Raw genomic sequence first — 14,690 nt, 5'->3', positions numbered from 1 at the left:
TATGTAATAATTTATTTATAATATTAAACATAAATATGTATTAATAGTTAAGAGCAGGAATGTAGTTCTAAAATTATTTGTGAGTATGCTAAATATGAGGCAGCTTAGGGGGCTTTTATCACCCCTCCCCCTCCATCACCGTTCTATAATATAAATTAATAATAACAAATATTTATTAACTTCAACAGTGTAATTAATATTATTATAAAATTTATTTATTTATCAAATAGTAAATATACATTAAAAACTTAATATAGAACATTCCATAATTTTTATTTTAAACTTTCTTTTTCATTTCTATTAATTTTTCTGGGTTTTTCTGAGTTTTTCGAATTAATTGAATATGTCATCTTTGTTTTCATTCATTATTTTCTAATTAGATACACCAATGAATTTTTGTAACATATTTTTTTAAGCAATGTATTTTCGATTAACTGTAAAGTTGGTCACGAAAATTACTTAAAATACAGCCCTATCTATCGGTTGCACGTAGTAAGATTCAAGAAATAGTTCGTATCAATTTTACAACGTTAGTCATGATAAGATGGATAAAAGCGCCTTCGAATTTCAATTCAATTCCAACAACAATATTAATAATGTGATCACAAGATCACTGATCATCAAATTCAAGATCATGAAGATCGTCTTCGATCCGTGATCTTTAACAATCAGAGATGCACCGCGGGGTCCGTTTTACAATTATTTGATAAGGTAATTACCGACTAAAGTGAATAATTTATGTTTTATTATCCCATATAACTGGGAGTATGCGAACAGTTCGTTGATCATGCTGTTGGTTAACACATTCTGTCACTTTTCACCAGTAGATATTACGATTTTTAATATATTTTTGGTCATAGGAGGCAAATGTTGTTTTGACTAAAGGAAATTTGTATTCGATTTGTCTGGAGAGACAAAAAAAAAAAATGTGTCTAAACCACACAGCATCAGATAGATATTTTTAATTTTTCAGATTGTTCATGTGTGATAACATAATGATGTCTCATGATTTATTCACATGAACAGCCAAATTTTGTCCTTACTGATATTCATCTATTGCCAGTATTTCTGTCTGGTAGGTCATCAGTTATATGATTTGTAATAGTTCATGTAATATTAATATTTTGAATTATCTGTTCAAATATAGAATGTACAAATAAACAAATAACCAATCCATTTTAGATGAAATGGAAGCCAATGCAATGGACCAAGAAAAACAATCATTGATGAACATATTAGAATCATTGGATCTGGGTTCATCTGAAGTATATAATTATATCCCTATTACGATTATACAGTTTATTTATAATTAATATTCTCATTATACTTCTTTTCATTCAGATTGATGACGCAGAATTCAATATTCCTAAAGTTAATGACATTCCAACTGTAGAAAGTATACTAAACGATGAAAATTTATCCTTAATGAGTGAAGATGATCTGACTGTCTATCAGAACAAAGTAAATTTGTAGATAAAATGGAATTATTTATAACAATTTATATTACTTGATTGATTCAAACCATGTTTTTGAGTAAAATCATATTACAAAACAATATATTTAAATGTAATGAGAACCAATTGTATTAATTTAATCAGACTTAACTTAAAAAAATAAACAATAGGAATAAATACATTAACAAAGTTCAAATTTTATTGAGAATTATTTTTTTTTTATAAATGTAACAGTCAACATTTTAAATTATAAAAATATAAATATAAATAAATATATATATATATACATATTCTTTAATTATTAAAGAATATACATTCATACATGTTACTTATATTTTTATTTGAAATTGATTATACATTTTTATTATGACAGTATTTTAACTGTAAATAGCTTACCAAATAAAAAAAATATTTGTAATAAATTAGTGATATTATGTTTGATTTTTAGTTAAAAGTACCATGGTATGATTCAGGAGCTGATTCTGCTTCATTAGGTAGTTCTTGTAGCAATCGCTTACTCATAGAAAAATTACCCAAAAGTTTAAGTATAAAATCAGATCCAGGACGGATTTTACGCCATACTGTTTTAAAGCCTGTATCTAATCAAATGCAATCATTTTGTGTTAGTATCTTTAATCAATATGCTTTTTAAAATAATTTATAAGTTCAAAAATAATTTATATTTACTATTTATGTATTAGGATCGATTTAATGCTGGACAACCTACTGCTATTAAATATTCACTTCTCATTTCCATTGGTACTACCAAAGGTTTTATGATTTTATTTGATTCCTCACAAACATTCCTATGGTATCATGAAGCAGTGGACTGTGGTGCAGTATCAGCTATAGATTTTAACCATGATTGTTCTAGACTATTAGTTGGATACATTAATGGAACAATAATAATGTTTGATTCGTCTTCTACTACTTGCAAAACATTACGAGTTATGAATGATGCTCATACTCCAGACACTGCAGTATTACATCTAAAGGTAAATTTTAAATTATCATAAAAAATTTTTTATTGATTGATTAATTATCATTGATTATTTTTTATTTTGAATCAGCAACTTTGAAACATTTGTGAGCAAATAAATAATTATCTGTAAATAATTTATTTTATTATTATACCTCATATTTCAGTTTACAGATTTACCTAATTTAGCTGTTGTAAATGATAGTGCTGGTTCAGTTTTTGAGTTAAATTTCAAAAGAAATTTTGGCATACGAAGTGTGGAACCAAAATGTTTGTTTTCTGGCGGTCGTGGAAGAGTATGTTGTATTGAACCATTGTTATTCAATCAATTGTCTAGCCATCCTATGAATGGATATATAATAATTGCAATGGCAACTTTATCAAAAGTAAATTTATTGTTGGTTGTGAACCATTTAAAAATTCAACATTTTATTACTATTAGTTGTATTCATAAAGTTATTTTAATTTTAATTTCAAGTTAATTATTGTAACAATTCGTCCAAATACTGAATTATTATTATCACAAAATATAATTTCCTCACGTCCATGTTTACCTCTATTATCTTGGCAATTTGTAATTATACAATTTAATAAAACAACAAATTCAAGTCACAAAATAATGGATCCAGTATTAGCTTTTACACGAGACGATACAGTTTACTTTTATCAGGTATTTTTTTTATTATGTTATTTATAAGTTCTAATGTAGCAGATAATTAAATATATAATTTATATTCAAAATAGGTCAATATGAATGACCAAGATTGTCTTTGTTGTTGTACTTTACAAAAAATAACATTACCATACACAATTCTTGCATGTAGCTGGATGAATGCTCGCACATTATTGACTATGGACTCATCTGAAAAAGTGTATCTTGTTGATGTTCGTGTTGGAGATGAAATGGAATGTTCAGATGTTTTGAACATTTCATTAGTCTATACTTCCAGTTATTATGATGGTATAGATAGTCAACATTTAGTAAGTAATTTATTTATAAAATAAATTACAATAAAATTAAATTAAATATGTTAATTTAATACATTGTTGGTTTTGTTAGGATATATGTTGTTATAGTGCAGTTCATGGTTATAATAGTCAATTAATATTATTAGGCAAGAAAAATATTCACATTATAAGTATTAGAAGTTGGATTGAACGTTTAGATAGTTTGACTGATAAAGTAATATTTTTAATATTCATAACAATAACTTTGTAAAGTCTTACATTTCATATGTTATAGAAACTTTTTGGTGATGCATTACAATTAGGTGTTGATTTTTTGGAAGAAAGAGGCAAAGCTGTTCTTGGCCTTAGAGGCACACGAGCTCATAGACATAGAATTGTAAAGGAAAAGGTATATTATAATTTATTTTGTATTTTTTGCTTAACTATAAATTAATTTTATAATTTATCAGGTTATTGACATAGTATCTCTTTATATTGAGTCAATGGTTGATATGAATAATTCTACAAATTATAAAGAAGGTATTCCAATTGTATTTGATATATGTGTGCATTTGCAAAAAACGTAAGTTGTATGATTGTGAAAATTTGTCATTTATACAAAATAGTGTTAAATAATAAATTGTGAAAACAAATAAGAAAAGTCATTTAATTGTAATTTAATATAATATTTAAATTTTATATTACATAAGAAATTGAGCATTTATTTTTAAACAAATCTTTGATTTAGAATAGTTTATTGTTATAAATTTAATTTTTCCAGAGATCTATTATTTGATCGTTTATGGGATGGAATAGAGTCAATTGAATCTGCTTATAAAGTATATTTGGATTGTTTAAAGAATTATTTATTCGAAGGTCAATTTGATGAAGTGCCAACAGTTATAGTTCAAAAGTTATTTGCATACCTTTCACAAACTAATCAATTGGAGGTATTTTAATTTAATTACTTTTATTGTTCAACAGTAAGTTTAATCTTATAATGCAGGAACTTGAAAAATGTATGCTCAATATAAAAGTTGAATGTTTAGACATTGAACAATCTCTACATTTAGCAAGGGGTCATTCACTATATGATGGTCTCATAAGTATTTGGACAAGAGCATTAGAAGATTATATTGCACCCTTACAAGAACTTGTTCCTAAAATTACTACATCATCAAATGGAGGTATAATTAAAGAATAAACTTTTATTTAAAATATTTAATTCATTAATGTATGTGTATTTTTAGAGTATAAAGATTTAACTATAGAACTCGGAAACAAAATTTTGATTTATATGAGTGGATGTTTACTAGGAATTGCTTATCCAAATAGAGGAGATATACCTCAACATTTACAGGATGTGGTGAGAAACAATATTGTACAATTCCTTTGTTCTCAACACAGTATAAAATCAAAAGATGATGAAGATATATATCCATATTTAAGGTAAATATATTTTAAACGAATGTAGTTATAACTATTTAAAAATATATGTATGAAATTTTTTAATTTTTTGTATATACTATAGAATCTTGCTTAAATTCAATACTACTGAGTTTCTAAATGTACTTTCTATGGCATTTTCTGATCATCATTTTACAAGTCAGCAAAAACAACGTATTTGTTGTATTTTATCATCTCTGACAATGAATAGCAAAGATTTAAAAGTATGCATATACATTATTACTTGATACATTTAAAATTGAATATTTTCCAACTAAACAATTTTTATATTTAGTCCAATCAACTGGGTTTAGTATATGCATTTATAGTACAATGGCAACAAGAACAAGATAATTGTATAAAACCGGATAAAAAGGTCTTTGAAGCTGTTATATCAATGTTGATATCTTCAGAACAAACCACACCTTTTGAAGATCGGGAAAAAGCATTTATTCAACTAATACGCTCAGGTGCTTTTGATGATAATCCTGATGTATTGAAAATTGCTGAACAAGCTAAATTGTGAGTTAGAACTTAAATAAAAAAGTAAGTTGTATCATGTAGGTTTAATTTTTAACTGTTATTTTTCAGTTATGCTGTATGCAGAGATATTTATGCTGAACGTGGAGATTTTAGTCAGATGTTTAAATATTATATACTTGATGATTCAAAAAAACATCAGATATTTTCATTCATCAGTTCAAAACCAGAATATTTTGAACAGCTATCTTATGACAATTTAAAGGCAAATAAAATAAAAATATTAAAATTTATTTATTTTTTTTGTTAAAATATTTATCTAATAAATGTTTATTTTATGATTTTAATCTACTCATTATTTAGTACAAATTAAATAAAATTTTATTATTATTGATTCAATACAGGTATTATTGGAAATAGATGCTGGTAAATGTGGTTTAATTTTTGGTACATTTTATCAAAAATATATGTCTGATGTTATTAATCAAATAAAAACAAATCATCAAAAATTTCTCTTCTTAAAAGGTGCAATGTAAGTAAAGATTTCAGATTATTATTTGTAATGTTATTTTTTATGTAATACTGTTACCTGTTTATCATTTGATTTACTAAAATTAATATTGGATTTTATTTTTAGACCATATATAAATTCCGATGTTACACTATGTACTCATTACATGGAACTTTTATGTCAGTATGAACCAAATGCTGTATTGGATTTTGTAAAATCTAATGATTCATTACATTTAACAAAAGCAATGGCTGTAAGAGATAACTATATATGTGTTTACTATTGAAATTTTATAACTTGAATAATTTTAGGCCACAAGAGGAGCCGGGTTGGATAATGTTACTGCAATGTTGCTGGAAAGATTAGGTGATTTTCAGGGAGCATTTGATTTATTATTCAATAAACTGCAGGAAGCCATACAAGAGGTTAGTAGATAGTTAATCAATTATAAATATTATATATATGTGTGTGTGTGTATGTGTAACAAACATTTTACATATTCAAAAAAATTAGTTTTACTACAAATCTACATAAATTTATCAATCAATTTTTTTTTTTTTTTAATTTAATTTAATTAATTAATAAAATGTATGTAGACTTATAGTAAAACTAATAATTATTTTTACCTTTACAATTTTTATTGCCTTTTATAATTAATAAGTATTTTAAGTTTTATAAGAAATAAGTTATGTATAATTAACTTTCTATAAGTAGCCCTTCATAAAAAAAAAGTGTTATTCATTTTTGATTTAACAAAAACTATGATAGTTTATTGTTATGAATTTCACTCCTGCAATTTTTCATATATGATTACAGAATAACTTATCTGACATAGGCTTTTGATAATGTAGAAACCTGTGTCTCAGATGATTATTTAATTTTATCTCATCATCAATTCATTGAGGATTTTGTGCTAAATAAATTAGACATTTGTATAAAATTAGAAATATAATTTTATCTTGAATATTTTTCATTAAACTGTAATTATTAATTATTTTCCTAGGAAAATTCTGTTGAAGAATGTACTGAAGCTTTAATAGCATTAGCTCAAAGAGGATCGGCTGTGCTTGATCCAAAATCTACGTGGTTACCAATATTACAATGTCTTCTTAGTCTTCAATCACACGGTATTTTCAATTTATATGTTACTTTCTATTGAATTATATTTTATTTCTTTGTCATTTATGTTATTTAGAACATTTACGAAAAATTTTGGATATCAGTGACCTTAATTTAGCCACTGAAATGCATTTGCTAATAAATAGTTCTACAGGCACTGTTGGTCATTTCAGGAATCTAATAATGGGTAAAATAAGTATTATATTATTATACACTAAATACCTTAGTTATGTCCAAACTTAAAAAGTGTAATGCATCATAAGGTTTTTAATTATATTTCATACTTATTTATATTTAAGGATTTTAAACATATATTTATTAATGTATATTAATACAAATTAAATTTAGGTTTAATTGATAAATGTCAGTACGAATTGGAAATGTTAAAGTTATCAGAAGGATTGCTTCATGGTGATTTACATAATCAATTGGCTAAAGCGTTAAATGTAGCCAAACATGGTATATCGAATCCTATAATATGTTCCTCATGTAAACAAAAATTTATATTGGAACCCATGTTTGTATTCAGGTGAGTATTTTACTCAAATAAGTCACATCCTAATATATTTACTCTAATATGTATTCACTTTTATTTTTATTTTTTATTAGATGTGGCCATGGATTTCATTCTGATTGTTTGGGTCTGCACACAACGTGCACATTATGCAACTAATATTTAAATGCAATATTAAGTTTTAAATATTTACTTATTTTTGTTGTTTATCATTGTTAAATATTTTTTATTATTTTTTTGTTTATTTCAATTGTAGTCAATTAATAACCTTATCCTACATTATACTATCAGTTTTATTGTTGTTTATTTTATTATATCATTATATTTTTACATTGTCAATTATAAATAAATTCTTCAACATGTTGACTGCAACTTGGTTCTTACTTAAGCAAATTTCTGAAAGTTATGTTGTTTTTTCATTGAATAAAAGGAAATACTTGTTGACATTAGCAGTCAACATGTTAATAGGAATACCAAATAATCAATTTTAAAATCTGTAGTATATTTATTTGATAAGTTACAATGAGTGTTGCACTTAGTATCTTGCATTTATAATTAATAGAATCTAGACTTAAAGAATTTAAAAATACAATAATAACCGCTAAAATATGCACTAAATAACCGTAAAATATAAATTAAAAGTATTTATTATTATTTATTAAAAATTAGAAATAAATTAAAAATTAAAAACAAAAATACAAATAACTATATCTTTGTTTAAAAATTCTTGAAATATTGGTGGTAAGTACTTTTCCAGATTTCATATTCAAATGCAGATACATAGTTTCTTGAATGCGCACTATTAGCAAGTTTTACTTTACCGATTTTAAATATATTATGTATATGAAAGAGCATGCATGCGAATACACAGATACTAAACATTATTAAATCACTATTACTGGTCGTTGTACCCCTGATTCCGATATTTTACGTTTTTGAATACATCTACAACATTTTTGTATTCTTGCATATTTAAGCAATCCATTATTTTTTTTTTTTTTGTTTTTACCTACTACACGGACGTCGTAGATATGTTTCCTTTCAAACATAACTAGTATATCACAGAATATAAAGTGTTGGCGCGCTTTTCATTTTTGAGAAACGTGGCGTTCGAATCGCCTAGTGTGTAATCTACATTATGATAAGCAATCACGTGTTGCCGTTAATACCCACAGATAATCTATATTATAATGAATAATATAGATATCTGTGTTAATACCATAGAACAAAGAGTGATATGACACGAAACACTGATATCATGTTTTTAGTAGTGTTATTTTTCTGGAATATAGCCGATTTCGTTCTCTATTAATGTTTAAGTTTTATTTTTAAGGATTTACAATACTTTAATTTTTAATGTATCAATTATATGCTATTGTTTGACGTCGAAAAAACAGAAAAATGTTTAATAGATAAAATATATTTAGGACAAAATAAAAACTAATTCAAAGTTGCATTGTGCTTTAGTTGGGAATCATAAAGTAAATAAATATTTACACACCTTGTATTTTAAACATCTTTAGCCGAAAAACTAGGTTTAATTTTTGTGATAATTTTGTTAAATTGGTTTTTTTTAATTTTCTATCGTTATCTACAAATTTAATATAATCAACTCTTTCTTTTAAAAGGCATTTATTTATTTTTATCATTTTTCTATTTCGGTAACTAATTATCTTGCAATATTGTCAGTAATAATTCTAAATTAATAGATTACATTTCATTGAAAAAAATAAAAATGTTTAAATTAAATATTTTGTTTTCAGATTAACGTACCTAATTATTATCAAAATGAATATTGCAACTTTTGTTGATCATTTTGATTTTGAGCTACCTGGAAATGTGTTTAAAAGTGCCGTTGCACTAGGTGATGTTGACAATGATAATGATATAGAATTAGTTGTTGGCAACATGGAAGGTGATCTTTATATTTTTAAAGGACAACGGCAAATACAGAAAATATCTGGATTGGGTATAATTACGGCAATAGCTATTGGAGATTTAATGAATTGTGGTAGTAATACTCTTATAGTTATATCCGGTGATGGTTGGTGTCATATATATTTATGTTTGAAATTAAGTAAATCAGAGACAACTGACGAATGTATTGTAAAACTTGAACCGGTACATGTTCAGCGAATTCCGGCAAACACTAAAGTATATATTTTGAATAATAAAAATAAAATGCATTATGTATTGAAAACATTTGTTGATGTAATAATAATTTTAGGTACTTTTATTAGGTGATATTGATGCAGATGGAATGTTAGAGTTAATTGTTGGTTTAACGGATAGAGTGATACGATCTTATCGTTGGAGTCAAAGTGCGGCTGCTGGGCGACTAGTTCCATTACATAAGTGGGAATGTGGTAACCAAATTGGTTCAATCATAATGATTAAGGACATAAATGGTCGACCATGTTTGCTTGTTTCTCAACCAGGTGTCACTGCATTGCGTATTTATTGTCCCATTGCTTTTCCAGAGCTCATGTTGTAAGGCAATTCAAATTATTATAAAAATTATTTTAATTATGTAAGCCGTACATATTTATTATTTTAGTGAAAAAATAATTGATTATGAAAATGAATTTAACTTAGAACTTCGTAATCCTTCAATTTCTTCAGAGATGATTGGTAATATCAAGATAGATAAAAGTAAAGATGATGTTAATGATATAAATGATAATTTTTATGCCATTGCTACTTCGGATGGTTTATTAATGTTGGCAAAACAAGAATCAATTATATGGTAAAACTTATCACTATAAATTTATAAATAATGAATAATAATAAATATTATATACTTATTTTGGTTTTAAAGGTCTAAGAACATTGAACATGAAGTGTTTTATTTAAATAAGTTGTCTATAACAGAAAGTGGCTCTGATTTCTTAATAGCATGTTCATGGAATGGAGAAACCTTTATTATAGATCAGAAAAAACAAGTTTCAACATTTAAACTTGGAGAACCTATTACTGCTTTTTGTTCTGGAATGTATACAGCAAGATCGAATACAAAACCTGTTTCTTGTTTTGTATTTATTACTATTTCACATAAAGTATGTAAAATTTATGAAATAATATTAAATTTTTTGAGGTGAAAATTTTCCATATTTGATCAATTAAATTGTCTGAATACATTATTGAAAATGATAAAATTGTTTGACGTTTAAATTTGTATATTAAGAACATTACCAGTGGTAAGGCGAAGGCTTATTTGAGCATCAATTGCCTCTGAATATTTTAGGGATGGACGAGTCATGAATATATTAACTACAACTAACCTATCTACGATAAATTACATTTTTTTCCACTCTAAAATAGTGCATAACATGTTTACATTAAAATAAACTATTCTATAATATAATGTAGTACAATAATTTATAGTCAATAGCAGGGGTCTCCAACATTTTTTTAAGGGTGGGCCAAATTTGAGATACGTTTTGGCATTGCGGATTAAAATTGTATAGATTGAATAGAGAGGTAATGAAGTTTAACAATAGATAAGAAAATATAAGATTTATTTAGATTTTAGAAAAATGAATATTTATTTTTATTTTCATTATTCAACATTTGTTTTATTGAGATATGAGTATTTATGTAATGAGAAATGTTGAATTGCTTTTATTTTAAAATTTCTTAATGTTTTGCATCAAACTTTATAGTTCCAATCAACAGTGTTACGTGTAAATTATTGTTACTTAAACTAGTTCTATACTTAGATTTGATGTATTAAATTTTTGAAAATACCTGTGCACATAAATGGAGCTAAATATTGAAATAATTTTATGTGCACATTTTTTTAAATTTGGAATAATATTGAAAAAATATTAGTAAATTTGACAGGCTGGTTTGAATAGCTTGATGGACTGTAGGTTGGACACCCTTGGTGTTTAGCATAGACTATACTTTATATTCTATAACAAATACCCCTCAAAAGCCATTTATATGGCAGGTGTTTTTGATTAGTTAGTAGGTAGTTGTCACTTGTCAGTAAATTTTCCATTGCCTCTTCGTAAAGTTCACCATACCACTGAACATAATAAAACTGAATTTTTAATTATATTAGATATTATATTATAGTATATATTTTTAGGTATGTATCTATTTTGATATGAAATTACCAAACACTTGTACGGAGAGCTTAACAAAATGTATTGAAAATGACAATCAACTTTCAAAACTAATAAACAACTATGAAGGACCACTAAGAAAAAAATTAATCAACACATGTCTTTATAGATTTAATCATAATGATAGTTAATATATTAAAATGTTTATCATTTTAGTTCATTATTATTGGTTTATTTTTATCATTTTTTATATATTAGTATAATATTTTATATAAGTTAAATTTTTGTTAGTTTGATTATTATTAAACATTTATACTAAATATTCGAAAAAAAAAAATGAAAATTGGTCTATGACTCCCACATGAAATGTGATTTAGGTGAAAACTAAATTATTATTTAGTTACAAAATGAAAAATTAAATTATATATTGAATTAATATTGAAAAATTCTTTTAATAGGTAGAGTATGAATGACATAAATGTATGAAAGAAAATTAAGTATTTTAAAATTTATATGATTTTATGGCATTATTTTTATCATTTATTAAATTCTATATTATTTTATTTTTCACCTATTACTTAAATGATGCATACATTAACAACATGTGTAATATTTTTTTGTGCTAAATGCAATGAACTTGTTTACCGATATATTGCACCTTCATTCCATGCCTAATTATTTATTGAGATTGTATGATTATAATAAATTATATTTTTAAAATAAAAAAAGCTTAACTGTGAAAATATAGTATCATTAGGTTGTAATTGTAATGATGTGTACCATTCGATTATGTAACAGTTTATAAACCAATAAATAACAACTCTTTTTTTCAATATGCGTACATACAACACAATTTAAATAATAATAGCCTAATTCAACATATTATGTTTTTTTTTTTTTTAATTTGCCTTTGTTCGTACATTACAGCAAAAATAATAAAATAAAATATAAGTTGTACATAGAATTTTACACCAACAAAAAATAATTTTATAAAGTTTATATACAGGGAACAACCACTTTGCATTATACGCTGATGGTTATTTTGAAATTTATGTATCGGATATTTTCCTTATCACCCTGTTTTCCTTGTACTCATAAGTTGTTTACTATAAATATTATTTTAATATTATGATTTTTTGTTTTATTAAACGTTAACAGGTGAAAACTATATTATTACCAATAGTTGTTTAACCTTCATATATTTTAGCTTTACGGATATTATGTTTTTAATATTAATAGGTATTTTGAAACAACCAAAAGTTTTGATACTTTTCCTTGTTCTAAAATCACTTATGGTACTGAATTTGGGTATTTTTGTATAAAAGATGGACGCAGCACCACACTTATTTAAATGATTTAACTTCTAAGCAGACATATGTGAGGCGTATGTGCACAAATGCTGAATATTTAATCTCAATGAATAAAATAAACTCTTAACAGCCTAAGCAATATTGTTTTATTTTCTTGAACCTTTCGTTTCCATTGGGCCATTGCAGTCGACATTGCAACAAAAGTGGATTTTGTTTTTAAATCGTGCTGAGTCAGTTTTTCGAGTCCAGCTCACCACATTATTAAAAAAGAATATATTTAATTCGAGGTGAACTGACGTTAAAAACAACAATTGTGCAAGCTCCAAGCAAGATAGGGTCTTGTAGCCAAAGGCGTCACTAAGGGGTATCGAGGGGTATCTTTGCTACCCCAGACATTTTTGTGGTATAGCAAGGGTATATTTTTGCTATCCTAAAAAAAGTCACCGATTTTAAAAATCGATGTTTATTATTCAAGTCTGTACATATATTACTATATTAATGTTTTTGTATCCAAAATAATTATATTTTGTGATAAGTTCAATACGGACCATAAGATAGTGTATCATATTAAACCTATAAAAAATTAAATTTTCACTTTCTAAAAATAAACTTTGCTACCTCAAAATTTGGACTCTAGTGACGCTCATTGCTTGCTGCTATTCAAAATGTTTGTCCGGAGTCAGGAATGATTTATAGCTTTTTTCATATGTAAATGAAGAGATCTCCCAGGTAACCCCAAAAAAACACCTTTGGTTTCCAAAAGCGAAGAAAATTATTATTTTATATAATATTATATATACTAGTACAACCTAAATGAAAACATTTTTATTCCCCCGGAACACCACCATAAATCCCTACATTGAAAAAATTCTCGAATTATCTGAACATCAAGTGATATTGTTCATATGGTCTTCCGTAGATCTGAGGAACTTTTATAACATAACGGCAAGTAAACGTCGCCATTCGGCGCAATAACCACTTCCTCCCAGGGGCGTGGCTTCGAAAACTGTTAGTAACCTGTTCAGAATATAAGCCATGCAAATTTATCATTTTGAATGATCAGTGGGACAATAACATAAGGCAGGGAATTGAAAAACTATTAACATTTTAATCATATTCTTAATATTTGTTAAATTTAATCCAAAAATATTACACTCCACTGAAACACCACCATAAATATAGTGAAATATTCTAGATAATTAGATTCACACACATTTTGAAATGACCAAACCTTACTTATATGATAAATAGCTGATTATTATGTTAGTACGCAATATTTATCAATCCACTTTATATAGTGAATACCATTACAAGCCATCATTAAAAAGTTTTAAATTCCTTCGAGTTCGATTTTTGAACAAGAAAAATTATAGATCTTTCTCTGTTAATATTTACAGTTTTATTTGATTATCTTTCTTCTTATTTTTACTTCTTAGCTTGCCAGTCCATTAAGGTCCATTGCTGCCATCACAAAATCTCTCCATTTCTCTCTGTCATATGCGTCGTCAAAAATCGAGTCCTTTTTTATATTTTTGATGTCTTGAGCAAAGAAAACAACCCATCAGGTTCTTGGTCTTCGGACGTTTTTTATTTATCTGAATTTAACAGAAACTGATAAATTGAGCGCGTGCTTTCCCATGTGCGCGCCTATAAAATACCGCGCTTATATTTTGGGGTTTTTTTTATCAATTTTAAATATAGTCGCGTTTCTTCGAAATGTATTGAGATGCATGTTTACCCATGGATAACATTAGATTAGATTCCTAAGCGTTTCCCAAAGTTTTTCTCTACCAGACCCCTTAGAGAAAATAAAAATGATCGCGGACCCCTTAGTAAAAATTAAAATTAAAAACATTAAT

General features: G+C 26.0%; 2 protein-coding genes across 4 annotated transcripts; both read left to right on the top strand.

Moving 5' to 3' along the window:
* Positions 1-458: 458 nt before the first annotated feature.
* On the top strand, positions 459-7,745 carry LOC112687020 (vacuolar protein sorting-associated protein 8 homolog). Of its 2 annotated transcripts, none has more exons than XM_025559537.1 (25): positions 459-711; positions 974-1,075; positions 1,148-1,265; positions 1,342-1,461; positions 1,903-2,076; positions 2,156-2,449; positions 2,601-2,819; positions 2,912-3,103; positions 3,178-3,414; positions 3,494-3,616; positions 3,677-3,790; positions 3,852-3,964; positions 4,163-4,331; positions 4,388-4,568; positions 4,632-4,830; positions 4,913-5,051; positions 5,123-5,349; positions 5,419-5,572; positions 5,712-5,839; positions 5,945-6,071; positions 6,130-6,243; positions 6,822-6,945; positions 7,014-7,124; positions 7,286-7,466; positions 7,547-7,745. In XM_025559537.1, exons 3-25 carry the CDS (start codon positions 1,188-1,190, stop codon positions 7,608-7,610), a joined length of 3,582 nt encoding a protein of 1,193 aa, XP_025415322.1. In that variant the 5' UTR covers positions 459-711; positions 974-1,075; positions 1,148-1,187; the 3' UTR covers positions 7,611-7,745. The 2 variants fall into 2 exon arrangements, with proteins under 2 accessions (XP_025415322.1, XP_025415321.1); XM_025559536.1 differs by having other exon boundaries at positions 861-1,075.
* A 969-nt stretch (positions 7,746-8,714) lies between these two features.
* Positions 8,715-11,741, top strand: LOC112686941 (KICSTOR complex protein ITFG2-like). Of its 2 annotated transcripts, XM_025559441.1 has the most exons (7): positions 8,715-8,932; positions 9,215-9,420; positions 9,481-9,605; positions 9,679-9,941; positions 10,009-10,197; positions 10,270-10,507; positions 11,545-11,741. In XM_025559441.1, the coding sequence occupies exons 2-7, from the start codon at positions 9,240-9,242 to the stop codon at positions 11,710-11,712; spliced, it is 1,164 nt and encodes a 387-aa protein (XP_025415226.1). In that variant the 5' UTR covers positions 8,715-8,932; positions 9,215-9,239; the 3' UTR covers positions 11,713-11,741. The 2 variants fall into 2 exon arrangements, with proteins under 2 accessions (XP_025415226.1, XP_025415225.1); XM_025559440.1 differs by having other exon boundaries at positions 8,716-8,932; positions 9,215-9,605.
* Positions 11,742-14,690: the final 2,949 nt, after the last annotated feature.

This window comes from Sipha flava, unplaced genomic scaffold (genome assembly GCF_003268045.1).
Source record: "Sipha flava isolate LNK unplaced genomic scaffold, YSA_version1 32_pilon_pilon, whole genome shotgun sequence".
In the NCBI taxonomy this organism is placed as follows: domain Eukaryota; kingdom Metazoa; phylum Arthropoda; class Insecta; order Hemiptera; family Aphididae; genus Sipha; species Sipha flava.
Note: the sequence above shows the minus strand (reverse complement) of the source record. Positions and strands in the feature narration are given on the sequence as shown.

Coding starts and splice junctions, on each gene's coding strand:
- LOC112687020 (XM_025559537.1), top strand. CDS start 1,188: ATGGAAGCCAATGCAATGGACCAAGAAAAACAATCATTGATGAACATA. Junction 3,104..3,177: donor ATACAGTTTACTTTTATCAG/GTATTTTTTTTA, acceptor TATTCAAAATAG/GTCAATATGAATGACCAAGA. Junction 7,125..7,285: donor TTTCAGGAATCTAATAATGG/GTAAAATAAGTA, acceptor AATTAAATTTAG/GTTTAATTGATAAATGTCAG.
- LOC112686941 (XM_025559440.1), top strand. CDS start 9,240: ATGAATATTGCAACTTTTGTTGATCATTTTGATTTTGAGCTACCTGGA. Junction 9,606..9,678: donor GAATTCCGGCAAACACTAAA/GTATATATTTTG, acceptor TAATAATTTTAG/GTACTTTTATTAGGTGATAT. Junction 10,508..11,544: donor TTATTACTATTTCACATAAA/GTATGTAAAATT, acceptor ATATATTTTTAG/GTATGTATCTATTTTGATAT.